This window comes from Podarcis liolepis (genome assembly GCF_965112155.1).
Source record: "Podarcis liolepis genome assembly, chromosome: 9".
In the NCBI taxonomy this organism is placed as follows: domain Eukaryota; kingdom Metazoa; phylum Chordata; class Lepidosauria; order Squamata; family Lacertidae; genus Podarcis; species Podarcis liolepis.
Genome location: NC_139564.1, coordinates 76790286 through 76817149, shown reverse-complemented (window position 1 = coordinate 76817149; position 26864 = coordinate 76790286). Strand labels below are relative to the sequence as shown.

General features: G+C 47.2%; 1 protein-coding gene across 3 annotated transcripts; it reads right to left on the bottom strand.

Annotated features, from left to right (window-relative positions):
* Nucleotides 1-361: 361 nt before the first annotated feature.
* Nucleotides 362-20901, bottom strand: ISL2 (ISL LIM homeobox 2). 3 transcript variants are annotated; one of them, XM_083460783.1, is made up of 7 exons: nt 20803-20901; nt 19815-20004; nt 18284-18555; nt 13446-13729; nt 9140-9307; nt 1175-1287; nt 362-1044 (listed from the first exon to the last, which is right to left on the bottom strand). In XM_083460783.1, the coding sequence occupies exons 1-7, from the start codon at nt 20858-20860 to the stop codon at nt 1011-1013; spliced, it is 1119 nt and encodes a 372-aa protein (XP_083316909.1). In that variant the 5' UTR covers nt 20861-20901; the 3' UTR covers nt 362-1010. The 3 variants fall into 3 exon arrangements, with proteins under 3 accessions (XP_083316909.1, XP_083316911.1, XP_083316910.1); XM_083460785.1 differs by having other exon boundaries at nt 19815-20063; nt 20803-20858; XM_083460784.1 differs by lacking the exon at nt 362-1044 and having other exon boundaries at nt 1050-1287.
* Nucleotides 20902-26864: the final 5963 nt, after the last annotated feature.

The window sequence follows — 26864 nt, the reverse complement described above, 5'->3', positions numbered from 1 at the left end:
TTCTAGGGACCACATGTCAGCAGCACATGGGGCCAGAGCCAAACATGCATGGAGCAAGGAATTCAGGGAAGTGAGGAGGAGAGGGAAGACGCATGGACACACCTGCCCAGATCAGGGCCTGATCAGGGCCAGGAAGGCGGTGGAGCCTCCAGCTCCCATACAAGCTTCCAGTCTGATGTGTGGCTGAAGGAGAAGCAGGTTTCATATAGTTCCAGTCTGTCTGACCTGGGGAAACCCTTCCGTGTTAAGATGTCTTCATTCCACACAAACACACACAGGGAATGTTCATGTGGCCTCCATATTTGACGGCAGTGATGATCCTTAATCCCAGCCTTCTGATCCTGTGTGGCAATGATTCACACAGGCTTGCAGCACTTTCTCATCAGGTATTTGTTCGTTTTTATTATTAAGGTCAAAATATCAATCCCAACCATTTTATCTTCTGCTGTAACAATAAATAATAATAACAATAACTTACTTTGGTCTGCAATGGCCTAACAAACCTCACCTCCATCCAGAAGATAATTTAACATTGGCAAGAGAAGTGGGGGATACTTTAAGTCTTGCAGATAGTTTTCCAGCAATCATGCAGTCTTGGAGGGGGGGAGGGAAAAAGAGAGAGAGAGAGACAAAGAGAGACAGACAGACAGACAGACAGACAGACAGACAGACAGACAGACAGACAGATCCCCCCTTCCAGGGCCAGCAAACAAATATAAGGGAGTTCAAGATTTGTCCAGGCTCCTGGCATAGCGTGGCAAATGGCACCGGCAATTCCAAGACGATCAGGTTTGCTTCTTTCCAATGAAGTGTGTTTTGTTTGTTTGTTTGTTTGTTTGTTTTAAAAAAGACAACGTACTCTAAAGCTACCATTACATGAGTCAGGAAAGTCATCCTAGTACAATCAAGAGGTATTCACGGAGGGTGGGGGCACGGAATCCCTTGGGAGTCTTGCTCTGCTCCCCCCCGGTGTGCTGGAGAGGGCGGTGCAGTCCAGAGGCGGGTGCCGCTTACAGCCATGATGGTTTAGGAACGATCGGGGAGCTGGGTTTTAAATAAAAGATAATAATTTAAAGAGTTGAGTTTGCTCGGAGCTGAGGAGATCTCATGCAGGGATCAGGAGCATGCGAAAGTCCATGGGGAGGTGGGGGTGGTAAAAGGAGGCTCGTCTCACGTTTCCACCGGGCTGGGGACCATGCTGTTGGGGGTATCGGGGAGCTGCGAGGACAAGGAGGTCACGTCGCTGCCAGATGAGTTGCCCAAGGAGCCGGACTCTGAGAAGGAGACCTGCAGGGGCGGAGAGAGAGGGCGACAAGGTTGGGGATTAGTCAAGTGATGCCAATCTTGCAGCAGGAGTGAGCCGGGGACCGCACTGCCTTCTAGGCAACCTTCTGGAGGGACACATGCCACTGGGGCAGGTGCAAAGGGGGGTGACCTGAGCTATAGAACAGACTGTGGGAGATGAGCTGCCAAACCCAACAAAAGCATATTCTTGCTAGTTAGGATGAGAAGGCGCTAATACCACAGAGCTGGATTGCTGAGGCAGATACACGTTAGCAGAGAGGGCTCTGTGTGGCGCCATTTGCCCTGCTCTCCTGGAGAGGAAAGAACAGAGCACCTCCTGTCCCTCCCGCCCATCAGATGCAGACATGCCTCCCCTCGCTGGAGCTGGGCTTACTGTAAGTATTTTGTCTGCATAGTTTTTGCTGCTTCCACTGCTGTGAACCAATAAAGTAAGTTGCTGCCTGATATTTTGTTAAGTGGGGTAAGAATGGGGAATCCAACTTACTTTGTAGCAGGACTTGCTCAAAACAAGATTTTACAGCTCCTATGCTTTTTATTTTGCTTCCAAGGATGGGATTTTAAAACTCTGTTTAACCCCCACATGCAGGCGCCTGGAGGGATAAACTGCAATTTAATTGCATTAAAACTCATCCCACACAGACTCCCCAAAGAGGCTCAGCCAACACCTTTTCTATGGTCTTTGTAACACCAGGTGATGGTGAAGATGTCTTTATTCACGCAGGGAGTTTGGTGGTTTAAATCAGATTGTAATCTGCTCTATCCTGTCTCTGTTGCTCTTTCACTTTAATTTTTATTTTAAAATGATTTTAAGCCGCCCAGAGAATATTTATTGATGAAAAGATACAGGAATTTATTTGCCCCAGTTATTTAGTTTTTAAAATTTAACTCCTAGGAGCATGTCTCCTAGCAGGTGAGACCATTTGTCCCTCTGGACTGGAATTGCCTACTCCTTCCGACAACAACTCTTCAAGGTTTCAGGCAGAGAAAGCCTTTCCCAAAGTGTGCTGCCTGATCCTTTTTAATATCCTTCTGCATGCAAAGCAGATGCTACGGTCCCCAACCCCCAAAAGCTCATCCCAAAAACAGATATCAGTTAATATTGCCAACCCTTTCCTTGTTGCCAGGGCAAACTGAAACACAGCTGAAGGCAGAATGAGAAGCTGCTTAAAAGATATAGTTGATTTGAATTATATCAAAAAGTGTTTTGGGGCAGCACTCAGCAACATTTGATGCCACTCCCCCAGCCTTCATGCTGCCTTCCCAAAGCTGGCCAGGTGAGGCAGCACTAGGCTTTGGGAAGGAGGCATAAGGCTCTGGCAGGGTCCCCAAAGCCTAGTTAGGGCTTGCCCATCTTTGGGACCTGCCAGAGTCCCTTCTTCGCACTTCCCTGAAGCACTCTTGCAGCTCACTGTGGGATATTTACAAGGCAGTCAAACCAACAAGGCATGTTTGCTAGACAGGCACATGATCAGAGCTGAAGCTCCCAGAGTTTTCCTGTAGGTTTGCTAGACAGAACTCTGAGACAGACACTCCCTCTGTGCCCTGACGGGGGGGGGGGGCATAGCCATGTATAATTACTCACAAGGCTTGGCACTTCCTCTTGGCTCTTTGGCCTCTCTTCACTCTTACCTCTTCATCTCAGCACCAAGTCAGAAAGGTGAGAACAACCTGCATATCTGAGCTCCATTGCTCAGACATGCTAGACTTAAGCTAGACTTAAGCATGTCTATCTAACTCAATTACCATTTTAAGCCTGTCTGAACAAAGCTGCTGTATCTGTCATTCTGCAACAGAAATGTGGAATGAGTAAATGTTATTTTTACCTTTTACAAGAATGTTTGTATGATTTTTGTTTTAAGGGGGAAATCCCAGGAGAACCCAGTCTGCCTTAAGGCATCCTGGATTACTTAAACTAAAAGGCTAAAACTAACCTGTCTAAGCTTCACTTTTAAGCTACAAAGGGATGCACTCTGCTGAACTTACAAACGTGAGGAAGGAAGGAAGGAAGGAAGGGTAATCTCTAATAAATCTACACATGTCTATTCACATCCCTACACGCACTTGGTATGAAAAGCGGGAGCACAATCCAGTGGAATGAAAAGGAACTGAACAGGAGCACGTCCTCCTCATGTGCCGGAGGACTCCCAAAGGAATATTGTGAGTAAAGAACCTTCTCCCAAACTGCCAGGATCCCAAACACTTCATTATTCAAATGTGAGGTGTGCCACTATATATTTCCTAAAAGGACTCAAATAATGGGGAGAAAGTAGGGGGCTCATCATCTGAGCTTCATCAGTTGTGGCCAGATCTCACTCACTCACCAAACCCATGAATAATGGACCTAAATAATGGGTGCAATTAAAGGGCACTGCTTGAAATTATTTGAACTGATTAATTCAAGCACAGTTCCTTAAACACACCTATTACGTAGGGTCAGAAGTTCACAAACTTTGGTCTGTGGGTTGCTGGTAGTCTGTGAGCTCTGTTCAGGTGGTTTTGTGGAAGGCTTGCAGAGCAATGGAGGATCTCTAGCCGCAATGCCTTTCCCTCCCACCCCTCTCTTTTCCAACAACATAGATTCAGTCTGAACAGGCTAGATTTATCAAGCAGTACCACTGATTTAGATGTCTGGAGTGTTCTCCAACCCATTCAGGTAACTTGCCATACTGTATCACAAGAGGAGGGAACCTCTGGCCTGGGGCCCAATGTGGCCCCCCAAACATCTCTATTTGGCCCTCAAGACCGTTCCCAGGCCACATTCCTTGCACCCCAGCCCTGCTCTGCACACTCGTCAAGTGCTCTTGCCTGACTGTAGCGTGATCCTGCCACTTGGGGGGGGTAGAGAGGGGTGTGTGAATGTATAGCAACTGGACCCTCTGCAAAGGCAAATTTTATACTCCTTTTCCCAGCCACATTTCCCTCCTGCATTGCCTGGCACTGGCTTATGGCACCCAGAAGGAAATGTGGCCCTTGGGCTGCACAAAACACTTTCCCTTCCTTCCTCTAGCAGGTTTTCCCTCCATAAGGCTCTTGGGAAACCAGAAGGGGAGGGGTGAGGGTAGAAGGGGAGGCCTTCACCTTTGTCCCAACATCATCCCCATTCCCCCACAGCGCTACAATTCCCAGAGTGGTTTAACGGCTGATCCCTCTTCCCAATGAACTCTGGAACTGTAGCTCTTGGGAACAGGGGAGGATTCTATCAACTCTCTGCACCCTTAAGAAATTGCAGTTCCCAGTTTCTGGGGAAGAAGCCATGACTGTTAAAGCGGCACATAATGCTTTCCCTCACGGTCTCCAGTTGCAGAGCCCCTTGAGCCTTTCTCCTGCAAAGAGGAAACTGTTCTGTAAGGAATTTGACAGACTTCCTGCACACTCCTCTCTGTCTAGGCAAAGCTCCAGTGGCAGCTATGCAGAGCCGGGCTCCATATTTCATAAACTGATGTATAGGACCCATATTTCATTTAGTGGCACTTCCGTTTCTAGCAAATGACCATTTAATTATGCAGGCAGCTCACCCGTCTCAATTCTCCATTATCTTAACTAAATATTGCACCAGATTCATTTTTGATTATCCTCTAAAGCATAATCAAGATACAGGAAAGAATGCATCAGGAGGGGGACAACCCTTCGATGGGCACACATTCCTCAGTATCCCTTTGTAATTAACAATACAGTTTCACGGGCTTCCCATCAGCAGTTCTGAGCTGTGATCCAGCAGGAGGACAACTCTATTTTAAGCCTGTTCATTTCCATTAGCCTGGCACACCTAACAACGGAAACTGGAATCCAGTGGTGCAGTTTTGGCATTGCAGCAAAACATCACAGCTGATGAACTGAGGCCAATTCACTCATAGCAAGCTGATCTATACCAAATCAGAACACTGGTCCCTCCAGCACAGTCCCGCCTGCACTGACGGGCAGAGGCTCTTCAGGCAAAGATCCTTCCCACCCCTCCCTGGAAATGCCAGGACTGAACCCGGCATTTGCTCACCAGCTCACCAGCAATAGGCATAGTTTAGAAAGGTGTTAAGCCGCTGCATGCTCAACAACAGGCATAGGCAAACTCGGCCCTCCAGATGTTTTGGGACCATAACTCCCATCATCGCTAGCTAACAGGACCAGTGGTCAGGGATGATGGACACTGTAGTCCCAAAACATTAGGCGCGAGTGATCATGCTCTTCTGAAGTTTACTATACAGCGGAAAGGAGCAGCCAAGGATACTAGGACTCAATTTCTTGACTTTAAGAAAGCCAACTTCATAAAACTTAGGGAAGTGCTGGGTGAGATCCCATGGACAGTAATACTAAAAGGAAAGGGAGTTTGTTAAGAGGGAGATAGTAAAAGCACAACATCAGGCAATACCAATGAGACGGAAACATGGAAGGTGCCTAAAGAAGCCAGGGTGGCTATCTAAAAAACTTTTAACTGAGTTAAGATTAAAAAAAGGATGTGTACAAAAAATGGAAAAGGGGGGAAACCACCAAAGAGGAATTCAAACAAATAGCCAGCACATGTAGACACAAAGTCAGAAAAGCTAAAGCACAGAATGAACTCAGGCTTGCTAGAGAGGTTGAAAGCAACAAAAAAGGCTTTTATGGGTATGTTCGTAGCAAAAGGAAGAACAAAGAAACAGTGGGGTCACTCAGAGGAGAAGATGGTGAAATGCAAACAGGGGACACAGAAAGGGCTGAACTCCTCAATGCCTTCTTTGCCTCAGTCTTCTCCGATAAAGAAAACAATGCCCAACCTGAAGAATTTGGAGCAAATGATTCAGCAGAGGAAACACAGCCCAGAATAACTAAGGAGATAGTACAAGAATACTTGGCTAGTTTAAATGTATTCAAGTCTCCAGGGCCAGATGAACTGCATCCAAGAGTATTAAAAGAACTGGCAGATGTGATCTCAGAACCACTGGCAGTCATCTTTGAGAATTCCTGGAGAACAGGCGAAGTCCCGGCAGACTGGAGGAGGGCAAATGTTGTCCCTATTTTCAAAAAGGGGAAAAGAGAGGACCCAAATAATTACCGCCCAGTCAGTCTGACATCAATACCAGGGAAGATTCTGGAGCAGATCATTCAGCAAACAGTCTGTGAACACCTAGAAAGGAATGCTGTGATCACCAATAGTCAGCATGGATTTCTGAAAAATAAGTCATGTCAGACTAACCTGATCTCGTTTTTTGACAGAATTACAAGCCTGGTAGATGAAGGGAACGCAGTGGATGTAGCCTACCTTGATTTCAGCAAGGCATTTGACAAGGTGCCCCATGATATTCTTGTAAAGAAGCTGGTAAAATGCGGTCTTGACTATGCTACCACTCAGTGGATTTGTAACTGGCTGACTGACCGAACCCAAAGGGTGCTCATCAATGGTTCCTCTTCATCCTGGAGAAGAGTGACTAGTGGGGTGCCACAGGGTTCTGTCTTGGGCCCGGTCTTATTCAACATCTTTATCAACGACTTGGATGATGGACTCAAGGGCATCCTGATCAAATTTGCAGATGACACCAAACTGGGAGGGGTGGCTAACACCCCAGAGGACAGGGTCACACTTCAAAACGACCTTGACAGATTAGAGAACTGGGCCAAAACAAACAAGATGAACTTTAACAGGGAGAAATGTAAAGTATTGCACTTGGGCAAAAAAAATGAGAGGCACAAATACAAGATGGGTGACACCTGGCTTGAGAGCAGTACATGTGAAAAGGATCTAGGAGTCTTGGTTGACCACAAACTTGACATGAGCCAACAGTGTGACGCGGCAGCTAAAAAAGCCAATGCAATTCTGGGCTGCATCAATAGGAGTATAGCATCTAGATCAAGGGAAGTAATAGTGCCACTGTATTCTGCTCTGGTCAGACCTCACCTGGAGTACTGTGTCCAGTTCTGGGCACCACAGTTCAAGAAGGACACTGACAAACTGGAACGTGTCCAGAGGAGGGCAACCAAAATGGTCAAAGGCCTGGAAACGATGCCTTATGAGGAACGGCTAAGGGAGCTGGGCATGTTTAGCCTAGAGAAGAGGAGGTTAAGGGGTGATATGATAGCCATGTTCAAATATATAAAAGGATGTCACATAGAGGAGGGAGAAAGGTTGTTTTCTGCTGCTCCAGAGAAGCGGACACGGAGCAATGGATCCAAACTACAAGAAAGAAGATTCCACCTAAACATTAGGAAGAACTTCCTGACAGTAAGAGCTGTTCGACAGTGGAATTTGCTGCCAAGGAGTGTGGTGGAGTCTCCTCCTTTGGAGGTCTTTAAGCAGAGGCTTGACAACCATATGTCAGGAGTGCTCTGATGGTGTTTCCTGCTTGGCAGGGGGTTGGACTCGATGGCCCTTGTGGTCTCTTCCAACTCTATGATTCTATGATTCTAACATCTGGAGGGCCCAGTTTGCCTATGCCTACTCAACAGGCAAGTTGAAGTGAACTAACCTTTACGTTTTCAGTGTGCCTGTGCTAAGTATTTGACAAAACTGCAGCCTCAGTCCAACACGGAGTTGACATTTTGTATTTACATCTCTCTCCCTCCAGAATTATCCCTCTTCCTCAAGCATTAACATGACCTTATTCTGGTGTATTCAGGTAGGGGATAAGGCCTTTCTTTCAAATACATCACAGCAACTTATTTATCACACAGTTCTGTGAGCACAGTAAGCTGCCTTCTTCATACCGCTGGTCCACCTAGTTCAATATTGTTTACACTGACTGGCAGCAGCAGCCCAGGGTTGCAGGTAGGGTGTCTCCCAGCTCTAACTGGAGATACTGGGGATTGAACCTGGGACCTTCTGCATGCCCTACTGCTGGGCTGTGCCCCTTCCCCATTTTGTCTAGGCATCTACCATTGCCTGAAGACTCTGCCCCAAATGTACAGGTAAGTGCATCTTACACCACAATCCTAAACATCTGCTCATGATGCCAACATAGGATCACATTTGGTGACGCTGCATTGGGGCGGTTCTTGATGCAACTCCATCCTAACTCCGCTTTAACTAATGGTGCAAGTACTCCAACAAATCATTAAAGGGTCCTCTGATGTTGCAATGGGAACCCAAACTTAGGTACCTGTTCACATACGTTTATACATCCAGAGGGCCAGTTTGAATTTATATTAAGCAGCACATACTTCAAACACACCAGCACAGATGAGATTGCACTCAAGATCACTTAACACACCACAAAACACAATTTGAAGAGCTCTTTCCCTGTCACACAAAAGCAGGAAAAAGTGCTAAAGGGGTCTCAATTCCTGCCCTCTCCATCTTCCCACTTATGTCCACAGTGATCCTCATCCTACACAGAGTGTAGTGATTGTTCGAGAGTGCTTAATCCACAGTACAGAGCACGGGTGGTTCTTGTGTTGTGGCTGTCAACCACCGTCCTCCCAACCTCCTTTTGATCCCCAAAAGTCTGAGTCAACACCGAGGAGACTTTGGGTTGAAGCAGGCTTGCTTAGGAGATGCGTCCCAGTCAGGGAGGTGAGCTGGGTGTCAAGGGAACGAGGCGGGCCAGCGGAGCCACGGTGCAGAGTGAGGCAGCTGGCTGGTGGAAGGTGCTGGGCCTGTGTGCAGGGAGCTGCAGTACAGAGCTGTGTGCCCCACATGGCCTTCCCTGTGCCCCCAAAGCAACCTGACTGTCCCCACGTGTGGTAGAGGGCACAGCGTTTAAGGAGGAATCAACCGCTCACATACAGTCTGGGAGTGGGTGACGATGTTTTTATTAGGCTTGAGCCACAAAGGCCACGAAGGTGCGCCTTCCCCACTCTGCTCCCAAGCTGGTTCAAAGGAAGACCTGGTCCTCTTGGCTGTGTGTTCCCACCTCTCCCGGTCCCTTACCAGTTGCTGGAAGGCTGGCTGGTCCAAGTCGCTCTGCAAGGCGAAGTCACTGAGTGCTTTCCAGGGGGGCTGATAGGTTTGCACCTCCACTGCGTTGCCCTGCACAGCGCTGTCATGGCGGATTGGGCTGCCGGCCACCAGTGGAGTCCCAGTCAGACCCTGAAGGCTCTTGTGGAGGAGTGAAAAGAAAGGAACAGTCAGCAAAGACTCAGCCCAACCCACCTGTTCCCAGAGGAAGAACCTGGCAGCAGTGACAGACTTGGGTGCATCATCATGTCCCAATGTCACATCCAGCCATGCGCTACAGATCAATAATAGCAAATCACCCCTGGTTCTTTTAAAAAACTATATAGTCACAAGACTTTACAATGAAGCAAAACAATTTCTAAGACTCAAATGTACTGACAAAGCAATTTATGGAGGTCTCTTCCCACCCCACCCCCAAAAACACCCACGGAAAGACTAGGGTATCTGCATATGTGTTGTCAGAAACTTTTTCAGATCCATTGCAAGTCACCTCAGGGATCTTGTCAGTAGATCCCGATCTACCTTTTGCTCACCCTTGTGATAAGCCATGCCCGCCATGCCCCCGGATGCTGAGTGTAAAGGGGCTGATTATGGCTGCTCAGTAGCAAGAATTCTTGACATGTTCAGGGACAATCTCCTGTTTCATATTACTTGGTATTTTGCAAAGCCTTGGACTGAGCCCCACCTCAACCCCCCCCCCCACTGATACTCAGTTGGAAGGCTGGTGTGTTTTGGAAAAACCCAATTTGCAGCTGCTTATGATGGCAAAAGGGATGTACCTTGGCCCTCCAGATGTTTTGAGACTACAATTCCCATCATCCCTGACCACTGGTCCTGCTAGCTAGGGATCATGGGAGTTGTAGGCCAAAAACATCTGGAGGGCCGAGGTTGAGGAAGCCTGGGTTAGGGGGAGGAGAATTCTCTTCCAAAGTGCTCCATATCAGGGAAGAATGGACAACAGAAAGAAGTGGAAGAACCCAAATGGGGGAGGGGCTAATCAGCAATTAATCATTAATTAATGCTGGATTAGCCTACAAAATCTGGCAGTAAGGAGGGAGGAGAGTGAAAGAAAGTTTCCCTTTATTCTCCTCCTGCCCCAATCCAAATCCTTTATAATAACCAAACTGGCTTCACCAGCAATAACATATTTTCCCAGAAGGGCAGCAGTTGGTTTTTCCACTTTGCCACAAGGAGAGCAAGCGCTCTTCCCTCTCCCTCTCAGTTTGATCTGTGGCAGTAATGGAATGAACATTAAATGCTTTGGTTTCTAGAGAAATTAAGCAACACTTCCACCTCTGATGGTCAAGATACGTCTCCTGCCCGCCTTCCTGATCCCACTCCTCTCAAGGCTTTCGCCTCCCCCACCTCAAACCCCTTACCCAGATCAAATATGCTTCACAGTTATTTATAGGGAAGAGCAAAAAGTTTGTTTATTCACTGGCATTTCTTTTTGCTCCAAGAAGCTCAAGGTGGTCACATGGTTCTGCCCCTCCTCCTTAATGCCCCAAGCCATCCCTGCAAGGTAGACTGGGCTGAAAGGCAGCGACTGAGCCCCAAGTCCACCCGGTGAGATTCACGACCAAGCAGGGGAGTTGAACCCTGCTCTCCCAGTGCTAGTCCTAACCACTACGCCACACTGCCTAAGTCACATATAGTAGTTTTCTAAAGAGTTTAAAAGGCAAACAAAAGAGGTGGGGGCTAAATTTTGATTCATTTTTCAAACATAATTTTAATATATTAATTTAATCTATTAAAAGTAATAGGATTTATTTATGATGACATTATCTGCTGGTATATTTGCTGCAGAGCCTTAACTGGAATTATATGGGTGGTGGCACTAATAATTGCTCTGGGCGGGAGGGGGGGGGAGCCAAGAAGCAGTTTAAATTAGCATTATCTTCTCATTCTTTTTAATTTGCTTGAGCTTGCCTGGAAGTTTTGCATGAAACCCAATCAAAAGAGGGTTCTCTCCGGACAAAATCCCTAAGAAAGTGCCTCCCCTCAAGGCTGGAGCTTCCTGCTGTCATTTTCTACAACGCCCATGAACATGGTTTTGAAGCCAATTAAAAGTATTTTGGGGCTGGGGGTGAACCACCAGGGGAAGATGCAATATTTAATGCCACCGGGGTAATTATTAATTAATCAATAATAAAAACAATATGAGTGATAACATTCCAGGAGCAAAGTGTTCCCTGCTGTGCCGATAACCGTCTCCCGCGAAAACGAAAGCGAAGTGCCCGAGGTTGCGAACTCTGTCGCCCTGACCCTGCGCGAGCCTCGCTCTGCTCCCCAGCTCGCCCCTTTCGCGGAGACCCGTTTGCGCGTCTGGAAGGAAGGAAGGAAGGAAGGAAGGAAGGAAGGAAGGAAGGAAGGAAGGAAGGACGGACCCTGGAGGGCATCGGGAACAGGCACGTGGCAAAGCCCACGGAAGTCAACGGGCCTGGCCTTAATGTGCAGCCATATATTTCCTCCCTCCTCCCTCTCCTCGCCAATTTCATTACAGCAGAAAAGTGACAATTGTTCTAGAAGGGGAAAGCGGGGAAATGGTGGTTGTGGTTTTGTTATACTTCATTTTAACAATAAATGGATGCATTTAGATGGTTTCCCATAACAGTATAGATGGAATGACAAAATCCACCGTGTAATTATTCCACACATTGAGAGTTATTGCATCTTTCCCATTCATTTCAATGTAGTTCACGCACAGAGCACCTTTCTGAGAATCCTAATTGTAGACCTGGGAGCGACCCTCCACTCGTGGACTATGTAACCTTTTTCGTTATAGAGTCCTGCGCAGCCCCAGTCTGTGCCCGTTTACTCGGACGTTTCAATGGGGACACGCTCCCACATAGCTGGGCATTGAGCAGCAGCCTTCACAATATTTCTGTCCTACAAAAGCCCTGTAAACAGAGGCAATAATACTGTTCCCTATATTCCGAGTAAGATTACAGTGGTTTGCCGCGGCGGTGTGGGCAGAAAGACTTTTCCGGCTCGTATATTGAAGTAGCACAAGCCTATTCCCGGCTACTCAGAAGTAAACCCCAATTAAGTGTTCATAGAGGTATTGCCTTTAGCCAGTAACAACACAATTTCAACCATGTCTACTCAAAAGTAAGTGTAATCGAATTCAGTGGCGCTTACTCCCAGGTAAAATGGGGTTAGGATTGCACCTGATTTACCTGGGACTCGGGAATAAGTCCCAAGGAACGAAACAGGACTTTCTTCTCAGTGCACACGGCTAGGATTACACTGTTCGTGACACCGGATCTGTTAATGTGCCCCTTTGTGGGTTTCAAGCGCCCTTCAAAAATAGATTATATATTAAAAGCAAAAACATTACTGTTGTTCTATTTTTAAGATGGGGCGCCAAGTTTATTTAATCGGAACTAAACTAATTTAGCAATAGATTTTGCTCAAAAAACACTTGGTTTTTTAAGAACTTTCGATTATTATTTTTTAAAAAAATTCACCCGAATACATTTCCAGGGACGCTCTAGAGACACATTGTATTAGGGATGATATATTAAGAGATCTGGTGTCATGAAACCTTCTCCTAGTCCAGCTTCGAGAAAGGGGGCCTTGTTTACTTTGTTGTACCAAAAAACGAGAAAGAGTCTTGTGGCATCTTAAAGACCAAGGCACTGCCATCTATATAAAACGTAATCCAAAACACTGCCAAACACACGTGTGCGCGCGTGTCTAGGGGTGTTAAGCAGGAGGGGAGAGGGATCCTAGTGATGTGAAACGCAAAAACAAAACAGTTTGCCTTTTAAAACAGTCCGTGGTCCCCCACCTGCTGTGATGAAATTGGAAACCTGTTAATACACGTTTGAGGTTCGCTCCGATTAGACCAGATTATAAGGATGTAGCTTCTACAACTGTCACGTACACAACATTTATCTTCCTACATCTTCAGGTGCCGGCGAGCACCTTTCAAAAACGAGAGAGACTGGAGAGAGGAAGGGAAGCCCTGCGCCCCTTAAGCCATAGGTCTTCACTGCAGACTGGGCCAAGTCAAACCGCCCGCGGATGCAGAGCGTGGCTTCGTGCTGGTGGATCAGGCCTGTCCAGAAGCCAGTTTAAATCCTCTCCCCGAAATCTCTAGGAAATCCCCCCCTGACTTGGGGACTTGGGTCTCTCGAGATGGAGGGGGCTCTCCCGACCCCCTAGGAAAGAGCCGGCCATTTATTTCAATGCGCCAAAGATGCGCGCCCGGAGTTGGCGGCCCCGGGAGGGCGAGGGCTATTCAGACGTGCAGAGTCAGGGAAGGGGCACTTACGGCTTTGTCGCTGTGCTGCTGCTGCTGGAGCTGCTTCATGAGGATGGACTTCTTCTTGTCTTTGCAGCGCTTGTTCTGGAACCAGACGCGGATCACGCGCGGGCTCAGGCCGGTCATCTCCACCAGCTGCTCCTTCATGAGCGCGTCGGGCCGCGGGTTGGCCGCGTAGCAGGTGCGCAGCGTGTGCAGCTGCTTCTCGTTCAGCACAGTCCTCACGCGCGTCGTCTTCTCCGCCTGCTTGTGCACGTGGGGACGCAAGGAGGGTTGGCGCCCGGGCACGGAATCTGCGGGGAGGGAAGGGGGCGGGGGAGAGGCTGATCAGGAGGGGGGAGGGAAGATTGCGCCCCCCCCCCCGGGAAAGGTTGGGACGACCCGCCCAGCTCGTTCAAGGGCGCGCCTTCCGGGGCTCAAGCCACCCCCATGTCCCAGACCGAGAAGCCCTGTGTGGCTTTGAGATGTGTTTTAGTTACAATTTTATTGTGTATGCACCGCCGCAGAGAGCTCTTTAAGACGTTCAAAACTATTTCTGGCTAATGTTTCTAACTTATTTTAATGGTCTTATTGTATGGTCTTATATTCCTGTAAACTGTAAAATATTTGTATACTTCTGTAATATGATACAGGGGTATACAAATATTTTTATAAATAACTAAATAATTAATAAAGTAATTGTTTTTCCTAGTTCTTCGCAGATCATTAGTCAGTCAGTGAACCTGCCTTTGCGAAAGTCACATTGATACAAAAAATTAACAGCAGCAGCAGCAGCAACAACAACAACAACAATGCAAAACTGAGCCCTTTCTCGGAGGGGGGGGAGTGACTGGCACCTCAGGACTGGCAGCTCCTCCTTGAGACACCAGAGGAATTTTACTACGCCCCCCACCCCGCAGTCTAGGAAGAGGCTCAACTCGGGGCCGGAAAGGCAAACGCGGCAACGCGCAGCTTCTAAACTGCCATTTAGTTGTACAATAATTGCACACCCCATAACTAAGTCTCTGGGAGGGATTACCGCCCCCCCCCCCGAAAACGCACCACAAGGTGCAGGGAGACCACTGGGCAGCGTTTGCACAGTCTCCCCGCTGCCCCTCGGTTCCCCAGGCCCGGCCCGGAGCGGCCGCTGCCCAGGAAGGGGGCTCCCGTCTCCCGGCGGAGGGCGCCTCTCCGCCCAGCACCAAGGGGCGGCGAACCCGACCCCCGCCACCGCCCGGAGCCCCATCAGGCAAAGCTTTCCCCTTGAAGATCAAAATAATAATTAAAAAACAGGTTGTACAGGAAGTTGCTATTCCTGTAATATCATTATCATTATTATTATTATTATTATTAGCAAAGTCTAACAAATAACCACGAATCTTCTCAGAAAAAGACCAACTTGAAAGAAACATGTTTAAATTAAAATATAGTAGCAGGAGTAGTAGCAATATTATTATTATTATTATTATTATTATTATTATTATTACTTTCGGCCTTGTGTCCCCGTCCCCCCCCCCCACACACACTCCACAGGTTCTCCAAATAATGTTAAAGATGTCATTTCAAACGCACAAGCCGAGGGTCGGAGAGGGACTGGACAGTCTCAGGAGAGGCTGGGCTTGAATTTCGCAAGGTTTGTCTCTGTACACACACACACACACACACACACACACACACACACACACAAATATCGATCAGACTGCGCAAAAATCAAGCTACACCAAAGAGAGAGTTTAGACCAATAAATCCGATTGTTGCAATAATTACTATTATTCTATTTTTTATTAAACAAATCCCAAACTAATGTTGGCCTCGAATATTTACGTCCTTTTAAAAAGGTGCGCGTGTGCGGGGGTCGGCGGGGGGATTTAGCTCAGCAATGACTCAGATGACAGCCCGGCGTTAAAAGGAGACGCATCAGATGTCACACAAAACAGATGTCGGGGGCGGGGACCGGGCGGCGGGAGAGGAAAGCCGAGACAAACGGAATTGCCTGCACTTTCCGTCCCTGGGAGCCGCGGCCTCCGAGCGAGGGACCGGCTGCAACAGACCGACGCTTTGCGGCAAATGCTAAGAGACGGATTAAAAATGAGGAGTCGTCGTCGTCGTCATCCCACCGCAACGCTTTTAAAACTAAATCATTTATTTATTTATCTGTTTATTAGATTGCTATATTATTCTAAACCCGCGTCTTTGGAAGGTACAGGTACAATGCATCACATACAGATGATTATGATAATAAAAATAATTAATAAAAAAACCTACAACAACTCAATATACGGTAGTTTCTGTGGTTTGGAGATGAAGGAAGGAAGGAAGGAAGGAAGGAAGGAAGGAAGGAAGGAAGGAAGGAAGGAAGGAAGGAAAGAAAGGAAGAAAGAAAGAAAGAAAGAAAGAAAGAAAGAAAGAAAGAAAGAAAGAAAGAAAGAAAGAAGGAACTGTCCCAGTGTTAAGGAATTGCCAGCACAATCTTATTATGCATGTATGTCTACTTGGGAGTAAGCCTCACTGTATTGAATTTGGCTTGCTCCCTTGTAAGTGAGCCCAACGTCAGAGAACTCGAGGCTGAAATGTTTAATTCACTTACTCGAGAGTAAGCCTCAGGATGGAGCAGTGAAATGTCCTTCTGCGTAAACACCAGAGTGTTGCTCAGTTCAGTTGCAAAGCCAGCCTCGCTGTCCAGGGAGGACTTTAGCTCTAAGCAAATCCGGGGAGGTTTGGGCTGTAAGAATAGTAAAAGGAGTTCCTATGTCTAACTTTTGAAATCTATTTTTGTTCTTGTTTTTGTTTTGTTTTTGTTTTAAAGATGAACGGAAATCTGGTTATGCGCTGTTCCCCAAATTTTGTTTCAAACCTGATATATGGCCTCTGATTAAATCGAGAGTACATGAACAGCATCAATGTTTTGCGGGTGAGAAGGGTAAAACAAACATATTTTCTTCTGTTTCTAACCCCGCCTCCTCCCCTTAATCACTTAAGATCCCAGGACAATTTGCAAAAATTACATTAAAGCAATAAATTTAAGTAGCCCGTGTGAAAAGCAATTAAAATCCCAATATTCTAAAAGAGTGCGTACGTATGTATGTAATACATTAATTCCGAAAACTAACCGTGGGGCAATAGTGCCTTTATTAGGACTAATTCAACAGTCACAAAAGAAGGAATTCCCGTGCTGTTGAGCTGGGATTTCCCCCGCCCCGCGTGGAGCAATAGTTATCTGAAATTTAATTTAATAAATTAAAATTGAGTGCGAGGCACAACTTTCTTTGTTTACACTCCGATCCTGTTTCCTGAAGAAGCAAGTCCTCCTGCCCATTTAGCGGGACTTGCCTGCCTGGCAACTCGAATCAACTCTGCTTGGGGGTTTAGGTCTGAAAAGAAACTTGGCTGCAGGCTGCATGTGCTCGCTCTTCCGCGGCCCCCTTTTCTCCACGGAGTGGGCGAGGGAGGCGTTCCCCCAGCGGGTGCGCGAGAGAAACCGAGAGGGTTACTTTGCCTCCACTCCGAGGCTGGCAGAGACGTCGCTCAGAAGGGAAGCCCCCTGCCCAGGCCTGGAGGGGTATATTTCATCTGGTTTTCCTAAAAAGCCCCCAGCTGTGGAGACTGGGCTGTCCAACGAGGTCCAAACGCAGGACGAGAACCAGCGCCTTCAACAAAATCTGGAAGCTCTCCCCCTCTATTTTGGACCTCCCTGCCTATATTGTTATTCACGTGTGCAACTGGGGGAGGGGGACTAGGACCAAAGTTTGCCACTGGGAGAGACTGGAGGAACGGATTCAGACAGAATCCATTCACCCAACACTCCTAAGTCTGTGTGGCCACCATTTAAAGCACACACACACACACACACACACACACACACACAGCCCGCAAATGACCTGGGAACTGCAGTGCTTGGATGCGCTGAACTACAGTTCCCGGGGTTCTTAAAGGAGACTGCTTTCAAGGTGTCGCACTCACAGGACATTCCCTGGAAGTGAGCAGGATCTACTTTCTTCAAAGTATTGATTTTTTGGGGGGTCAGTGGGTTCACCATCACCTCCGCATGTCTTCTCTGTAGGTTTAAAAGAGGCTAACTGAACAAAGCAAGATTAAGTGCGGGGGGGACGACACGGGGGGCTCCCATCAGACCAGAGCTGGAGAGTATCAAAAGTCTGGGACATATGCTCCTTCCTAACTCTGGATAGGTGGCAAGATTCTCTCCGTTTCCCCCAGGGAAGTTTTGGAGTCCCCTCCCTGGCTGGCAGAAAAGGGCAAGAGACGCGGGGACGGGAGAGCGAGGTCCTTGTTCCTCCTTTCATTTTCTCTGTCCTACTCCATTTTGCAAGCGCTTGGGGGCAAAGGATCTTCACTATTTGGTTCGCCTTCTGGGGTACTTTTGCGCCTCCCCTGACCTGTTGGTAACAGCAGAAGTGCTTGCATTCGGTCTCCTAAAGCTAAATCCATCTGTTCGTCTGAAAGGAGCCTCAATACACGTGTGTGTAGAGTGCATGGGTGGATCCAGAAAGGGTCTGCTGTTTGGAAAGACTCCTAGGACAGAAAGAGTTCCGTCGGTTGTTGCGGAGGTTGGGAAAAGAGGTGGCGGGGAGGCTAGAAGACGAAGTGCGGAAGGGCGTGGGGGGGTTGTGGACAGAGAAAAGAGAGAATCAGAAACGAAGGAAAAGAGGGGGAAAGTGAGATAGGAGTCAGGGCGGAGGGAGGGAAGGAAGGAAGGAAGGAAGGAAGGAAGGAAGGAAGGAAGGAAGGAAGGAAGGAAGGAAGGAAGGAGCTTAGCTGAGGTTTCTACATTGCAGGGGGTTGGACTAGATGACCCTGGGAGTCCCTTCCAGCTCTCCAGTTCCCCGGTTCTCTGCTGGGGCGCCGCCTACCTGCGAGCTGGAGGCCCTGCCGGGCGCCTTGGAGGTGTCCGGGGCTGCGCGGGGGGCTCTCGGCCGACCCGGCCCGGTCGACGAGGAGGCTGTGGTCTGCGCGGCAGAGCAGCTCGTGGTCCCGCAGCGAGAACTCGTCTCCCGGCAGGAGCTGCCGGCTGCACACCGAGCAACGGAAGCACTCCAGGTGGTAGACGTTGTCCCGGGCGCGCATCACCAGGTCGCTGCTGCTGAAGCCCGACGCGCACTTGGCGCACTTGATGCCGAAGAGCCTGCGGGGAGGGAGGGAGGGGGCAGCCGTCAGCGGGCGGGGGGCACCACGGGCTCCCCACCCCTCGCAACCCCCCCGCGGCCTGGCAGGGACTAGGTGGCCCTGGGGACCCTCCCGGCCCTCCCATTCTGTGCTACCAGGGCGGCCAAGGGAGGCTCAGGTGAGCGGCGCGGGCTGCTCCGCAGTTACCCCGCAACCTCCTCCGGGCAGGAACCTGGCGTTTCCCTCCGCTCGTTTAACGACAGGCAGCAATAAGGAGGGAAGAACCAGCCCTGGCGGCCTCTTGGAAGGCTGCTATTAGGGATACTCAAAGGCTATCCGTAAAGGGATCCATCGTTAAACATTTGAAGATTTGTAAGCTCCTCGAGGCGGGGACCTAGGCTGCCCAAGCCGCGAACTTAATAACGGGCAACTTCAGCTCGGCAGCTCTTATGGTATACTATGATGAATAACGATTCAGATTTCAAGTCTCTTCAGACAGAGACCTAAGTTGCAGATGAGTGGTGCCAAATTAAGAATAATAAAATAAGAAGAATCGGCCTCTCTCGGACTCAGTTACCGAGAGTCCGTTCCGCCTTCCCATTGGCACACTGGTTATGAGCCGTCCTTCTTGCCAAGCTGGCTTTGGGGTTTGCTTTAGGGTGCCCAGGAATTTGTCCGGCTGGCATGTCTGACCCAGGCAAAGCTTGGCACAGCGTAGATCGGAAATGAAAAAACAAATAAGCGGCACCGCTTAGGATAAGCTGGGGCAATATAAGAAAATGGTTGGACTAGATGACCCTTGGGAGCCTTTCCAACTCTACAAATCTATGAAATCCCCCGCTTTCCCTCCCTCCGAACTCTATGTGAAATGTCTCGCTCTTATCGCATCTGTCGGGTGGGAAACCACCAAGAGAGGATTGTGAAAAATGAGACTTCCACAGGCGAGTCTTTCTCTGGACTTCCGGCCGTCCTGAGTTCAAAGACCAAAAAGACATCCCTCCATCCTCTGTGGCCTGAAATCCCCCCCCCCCACCGCAAGCAAGATTTCAACAACATAGAGAGGAGAGGGTAGGGGGAGAAGAAATTTGCCAGAATAAAGCAAACATTTGCAAACAATTAATCGAATAAATAAAAGGGGGTTGTGTGACCAAAAAGGCTCCGAAGAGGAGGAAAGAAAACGAAAGGGAAGCGGGGGGGGGGCAAGTGGATTTGCTAGGCGTGTTTTTCCTTCCGCTCGGTGGGCGCCCCGCTCCGAGGGGGGGGGGAGGTGAGCATCACCTGATATAATCCCTTTTACAGTACGTTTTGCCATCTCTCACAAAACAAGTGCAGGTCTCGTCCAAATACTGGCTACAATCCGCGCATTTCAGGCACGCCGCGTGCCACTCCAGGTCCGGGGAGACCTTCAGGATGTACTGGTCGTGGATTTCGCTCCCGCAGCCCACGCACATGGCAATCCCGGGTTTCTCTGCCGGTGGAAAGGAGCAAAGGACACTAAGAACGGACAGAATCTCTCATCAGGACTTTCTGGAAAGGGGGGCGGGAAACAAGTTTTCTTTTTAAAAAAAACAATCAGTCTAACACCAAACCAAATCAATCCGTATAATTTAACCCCAAATCAGGCACCGGTTTGGGTGCTGCGGCGGCACCTCTTTTATAAATCAACGCCCCAGCAAAGCAGGGGGGTAAAAAGAAGAACGGAAGAACTCGGGGAATGTTGCATCTTTGACTTTCCCATATAACTTTGTTTTCCGACTACACCGCAGAAAATAAAAGCAAACGGCCACGTATTTAATACGCCCAGAAGAAATGAAGAAAAGAGAAAGAGAATGTGGGAATCTTTCCATGACTTCGTTGTATTATCATAATTGCTATCTTTATAGTTATTGCTAATTCTCCCTACAGTTTTCTGGAGGATCGTTCAAGTGTTGGGCGACAAGCCCCCGAATAAAAACATGCTCGTTTAAAAATAAACCAGCAGCAAATTCTGCAACTGCCAGGTTTTGATAAGAATCCAGGAACGAAAAGGCAAGCGGTGGCGTAAAGGAGAGGGGGAAATTTATGCTTATAAATGCATATCTATATATAGCCGTAGATATATAGATGGGACCCTTTCAGCATATCTGTTATGTTTGGCCATCTCCCCGCCCTCCGCCAAAGGGGTCTGCAAAAGCAAAGCCCCTCGCCAGGAACCACATTCCGATGCACCCAAATCTCTACGCACAGGATCCCGACCAAAGAGAGAGGAAGAGCGGGAGCCACTTACTTTTGGAAGGATCCCCCATAGCACCCGGGAAGGAAGAAGGGAAAAGAAGGTCCACCATGCAGAAGGCGAGGCGGGGAAGTGCGGGGACGCGGAAGGGGGGCGGGGGTCCACGCGCTGCCCAGCCCCGCCGCCTGCGCCGCCCGACTAACTCTTCCAGCCCCGCCGCGCGGGGAGGGCCCGGGCGCAGCATGACGTCAGCACGCCCCGACCACCCCCTCCCGGCCGGGGCGGGGCGCTGACCTCCCCCGCTGCTCCGGCGCCCCGGAGGCCATTGGCCGAGAGGACGGCGCCCCGCGCGGATTGGCCCGCCCTGAACAATGGGACGCGGAGCCCGGGCGCCAAGGCCCGCCCGCCCAGATCCCGGGGAAGAGGGGAGGGGAGGGGAGGGGGGATCCAGAAGCCGGGCTTCCCCTCCGCCTCCCTCCGCCTCCCGCTCCCTCTCGCCTCGAATGGGCAGCCCTGGACCCGGCCGCAGACAGGCGCTTCTGGCCGGCCACCCCGCCGCCTTTCCCAGGGCGAGGGGCCGCCCACTCCCCTCCCCGGGCCCGGAATCCCGGCCGGATCCTCCTGCGACCGGCGGAGAGGCAGCGCCCAGCCAGAGAGACCAAGGCAGGCAGGCAGGCAGGCAGGCGCCGAGCTCAGGGTCCCCCGACCCGATGGCCTCTCCTCCTCGGGAAGCGCGGGCGAGAGCGCAGCCCCACAGCAGCATCCTCCCCCAGAAGTAAGTCCCCCCAAGTCTCTCCCTCGTTCCCCCAGCGCTGCGCAACCCGGACGGCGCTTTCGGGCTGTGGGGGCGGCTTTGGAATCTGCATGCGTAGGATGGCGCTAGAAAGCGCGGAAAAGTCCATGTTTTTCTTTCGTATTTTCTCTTCCCCGTTTCCTTCCCTAGGCAAATACTGGCATATTTTCTAGATTTCTTGATGTTTTATCCCAGTTCATTTACTGTGTTTTTAAAATCACAACTTTCTCCCCGCTGCTTACTTGACCCATGGAAATGGTTAAACTCCTGTCATGTTGCAGCCTCGGGACTCGGAGAAGCCGCAACAATCCGCCTAGAAAATTTGTTTATTTTTTTCTCGCCCCGGCCAGCCTTATAAGAAACAGAACTACCCGCAACTCCACGCGTTCCAAGCGCTTCTTGAATTTGGAAACACGTTTCCGAAGAGAAGGTTCCTTCGTTTGGATTTTTTTTTTAAACCCTCTGTGTTTCTTTTTAAAATCCGTTAATTAAAAGTGGCAGGAATAAAAACCTGGGGAATGTTTTGGATGTTATTTTTTTAACAATTAAACCGGATGCAACTCACCCCTAATTTTATTCAAACGAAAGGTTTCTGATTTCAGTTCACTTCTCTGAAACCAGAAGCCTTTCGGCTCTCCTGGTTTGCGAGGCGCCAGAAATTAATAGACACAAGGCTCCTAACAGAGCTAATTCCGTGACCTCCTCTCCATATATTTAAATCTTTTTCTCTCCCCACATCTTTTTTAAAAAACGATGGGGATGCGGCGTGTGGGAAAGGGACTTTCTAGCATAGCCAGAAGCTGTTCCGATGGCCATGTACACAAAGTAAATTTGGTGACAGAAATCGTCTTTAGTTGGTAGCGCGTGCAGGTTTTATTATTACACAGAAATCTTCGTCAGGCAAACCAGAAATTTAGTGAAACATTTGAACTTTTAAACCAACTGAAGTTGTTTCAATAAAATCTACACCAGCTCAATCCCTGCTAACGAAACTATGGCCCAGAACTGCTTGGTAGACTTTTCCTTCAAGGAGTGGGCTACCTTAAGGTCTAGCCACTTTATTTAGTATATATTTAGTATTTATAGTTTCATAGAACAGCATTATATTGTTCTATTAGGATAGGATTACACTTGTTTGGTATTATGCATGCCTATGCGTGCTTCTCTGAAATCCGTGCAGCTTACTCCCAGGTATATGAAGGCATCAAGATGTGAAATACGCACGTTTTTTAAAAAAATAATGTTTGTTTCTCGCTCCTCTTCACATAATGACATCGACAACTCTATATTTTAATAGGACATAACTCCCACATATAATTTACTGATTTCAAAACATCTTAAATTATAAATTAATGTTACCATTATCCATAAAGTTAGGAATAGTCAGAGTGCATATTCAGGCCCCATGGCATATGTATACTATGGGTTTTTTGCGGCCCTCCCCAACCCCGCCCTCGAGTTCAGGGGATTCAGAGGAGGCCCTCTCCCCTCCCCTCCCCGGGGACCAATTCGCGCCGGTCGTGTGGACGCCCCGATCGGACCCTGGGCGAGTCCTTCTCCCTCCCGCCTTTCACTCGGATGCACCAGGGAGCTCTGCCGGGAGGGCGACTCCGGCGCCCCAAGCGGGAAGCAGCCGCGGATCCGCCCAGCAAGAGCAGCTCCGAACGAGGGAGCCTCCTGCCAGAGGAGCCGGGCCGGGGGAGCGGAGGAACGAAACGGCCCCCCGCCTAAGCAGAGATGAACCTGCTGCTGCATCAAGTTGCATTTTGAAGTTGTTGCAACCTTAGGATAAAAGGCGGATATGAATGCATTGAATGTTCGGACACAGGGCTCACCTCTCGACCCCCCTAGACAAAGCTCAAGCAGGATCTGCAGGTAGATCTCTAGGGGATTTGCAGTATTGGCAAAAGGGCTTTGCTTAGATCTGGTTCTCCCCCTCCTCACCTGAATCCCCGCAACAACCCTGGTTCGGCTGGGAGGCACCGGGGGGCTTGATTGCTGAGGGGAGATTTGAACCCTGGTCTTTCCCAGGTCCTAGTCCGTCCCGAACCACTCCCCCAAACTGGCGCCCCATAACAGAGGCCTGTCAGTTTCCCGCAAGAGCCGTCAGGCCAGGGGGCGACAAAAGCTGGATCAGGACCCACAAGTGATTTGCAGTATTGGCAAAAGTTCTTATTCTAACCATATTTACCACTGTGTTCTTTTTGTTTACCATCTTTCTATCACGTCTTTCCTCCAAGGAGCTCAAGGCAAGTATTTTTAGTGGCTGCCTCTCCTCCCACCCAATAAAAGCAAGGACAGGAGATCACCTGTGACTGGTGTACTTCATCCCCCCCCCCACCTTTCACAACACTCTCGATCCCTCATCTTCACATTTCCTACCCTGAGCTGTCCTCTTCCACTTCTACCAGCCTACCTTTTGGAGGGGGGAGGGGGCTGAAAGTGGCCATGACCTTTATTGCTTACAATAAATAATAGAGACACAGGCTTTCACAATTTTACTTCTGTTGTTGTTGTTGTTGTAACAAAGTAATAATAAATAAATAAATAGAAATAAAAATGTGCACCCCACCCCCGAGACCATTCCATTATAACTATCTAACTATCTAACAAATACCTTCCATATCTCCTCAAAATCATTTCTCCTACATATTCCCCATCTTACCTTAATAGCACATGTTAATTTATCATTAATAACTATATCCCACACCTCTTTACACCATTCTTCCATTTTATATTCTGCTTGCCCCTTCCACTTCCTAGTTATAATAACTTGTGCAGCTGTCAATACATTTGTGAGCAAGTCTTTCATAGCCTGCAAATCTTCCACCACATTGTAAACTGGACTTTTGGTCAGCTTTAACCCTCTGATTTCTGTTATCTCCTTAAATACCCTTTGCCAAAAAGTTTGTATGTATTTACACCTCCACCACATGTGAATGTAAGTCATCCTGGCATCCCCTCCAACATAACGCCAAATATTCCTTCTTTAATTGATTTAATGATGTGCAGTACCATCTCCATACTAACTTATAGTAATTTTCTTTTCTCCACCCAATCCTTTATTTTAAGTCTTTTCTTCTTTTTCACTTTTTCAATTTCCTTTTTTCAATTTACTGAGAAATCTTCTATCACTACCACCAGAGTTAGTGGGGAATTTACTGGTACCAAATTTCCTTTATATTTCGCCCATATCTCAATAATGTTTCTTAATAAGGGATTTTCAATATTCTGCCACCATTGCCTATTTGGTTTGATAAAAAATATATTCACTAACTTCTCCCTCATTTCCTGTGTACCACTCTCACTCTCCTTGTTACATTATCCCATCTATAATATATCTTAACTGATTTGCTATATAATATAACTTTATGTTGGGGAGACCCAGTCCACCTATTTTGGGGGTTTATTAATTCTGGGTTTATTACCCCAGTTACAAAATCTTTTGATCATATTTTGCCAACCCTTTAGCTCTATGTCTGATATCTTAATTGATAACATTTTAAATGAAAAAAAATTCTAGACAAAATTTTCATTTAAATTATCACTATTCTTCCAAACCATGAAAGCTTAATTTTCTTATATTCCTCCAGATTTTCCTTAATTTCACTCTTTAATTTCATTCTTTAATTTTTCTCTTGTTCTAAATTTTCTAAGTTTCTTGTTCTATTTATTCCCAAATACTTTATTACATTTCTTAGTTTTATATCTATTTTTTTCCTTCAAAATTTTTCATTTTTCATCTTCGTCATAATTAAATATAATCATCTCTGATTTGAATCAATTAATTCGCAACACGGTTATTTCTCCCCCCAAAAATCCAAATGTGTTTCTATTACCTGCATATTTTCCAATGGATTTTTGTTTGTTTGTTAGCAAGGTGTCATCTGAAAATAAGCTTATTTTCTCCTTTCCTTTATTGCTTATTCCTTTTATATTTCCATCTTCTCTAATTACATTGGCCAGAGTCTCAATGACCAATACAAATAAAATTGGGGAAAGGGGGCATCCTTTGTTGTTTGTTCTGTTATACCATCATTCACTATGAAATATGCCTTGTTCATCAAGTATAATTGATTTCTTAATGCTTTAAATAGTTCTGCAAATCCTAAACTTTTAATGCCGGCCATTCTATACAGTCAAAAGCCTTAAAGACAGCCAATGCTACTATACCAACTTTCAATTTATTTCTTCTTCTTATATCTATTTTATTCAACACTTTTCCTATTAAACTAGACATCTGTCTTCCTGCTACAAAACCACATTGGTTTTTATTTATATATTTATACATAAAATTATTCATACTTTTCCCCATTATTAAGGTCAATATTTTACCATCTTGATTTATTAGAGAAATTGGCCTATACAATCCTGGGTCCTTCAAATCTTTTCCTGGTTTTGGCATTAAGCTAATTATTGATTGTTCCCACAATGGTGAGATCCTCTCACCCTCTGTTACTGAATTATATACTCCTTCAATTTAGGAACCATTTAAAAAAAACAACACCTTATAATATTCCATTCCCAATCCATCTGTTCCTGGGACTTTACCCCCTTTTAGTTTCCCTATAACTTCCTCTATTTCTTTTTCTGAAATTGGTTGTTCCATAACCTCTCTATCCCTACTTTCTAGCTTTATCTTCCAGTGTCTCTTGATATATTATTTCAGCTTCCCCATAGTATTGTTAACTGCTGAATATAACTCTTGATAAAACTTCTGAAATACTCTCAACTTATCTTTCATCAGATTGTGAATATTACCCATTTTATCTTTTATTAGGCTAATTGAATTCTTTACTTTTTTTACTGTACGGCTCTAGCCAGCAATTTAGAATTTTTATTACTATGTTCAACAAATTCTCTTTTCAAGAATATCAAATCTCTCTGCACTTTTCCCATATCTTTATTTTCTCCTTCCTTTTTGCCCGTAATTGTGCATAACTTATTTTATCGTTATAATTAATATATTGATTTTCCAATGTCCTAATTTCTTCCTATAACTTTTTCATCTCTTCTTGTTGTTGTTTTTACAATTTACCAGATTCCCTAATACCAATTCCTCTCACCACCAATTTCATTGTATCCCCTATTATTTCTTGAGTACTTTGCCCCTTCTCATTAATCTCACATATGTCTAATGTTTCTTTCCCTTATTTACTGTTTGACTATTGACTGTTCTTCCATTTCTACCACCCTACCTCACAGGGTTGTGGTGGGGTTTAGCTGGGTAGGGGGAGTTCCATATACACCACATCAAACTCCCAGGAGAAAAAGTTGGGATATAAATGAAAACAATAATTGTTATTACTTTTATAAAGTGTTC

Bases quoted from the DNA above. Each gene is read 5' to 3' on its own strand.
- ISL2 (XM_083460783.1), bottom strand. From the start codon at position 20,860: ATGGTGGACCTTCTTTTCCCTTCTTCCTTCCCGGGTGCTATGGGGGAT. The intron at 18,556-19,814 runs GTGATGCTCACC...CCCTCCCCGCAG, and splicing joins TGTAAAAGGGATTATATCAG to GCTCTTCGGCATCAAGTGCG. The intron at 9,308-13,445 runs GTAAGTGCCCCT...CTCCTCCACAAG, and splicing joins AGCAGCACAGCGACAAAGCC to AGCCTTCAGGGTCTGACTGG.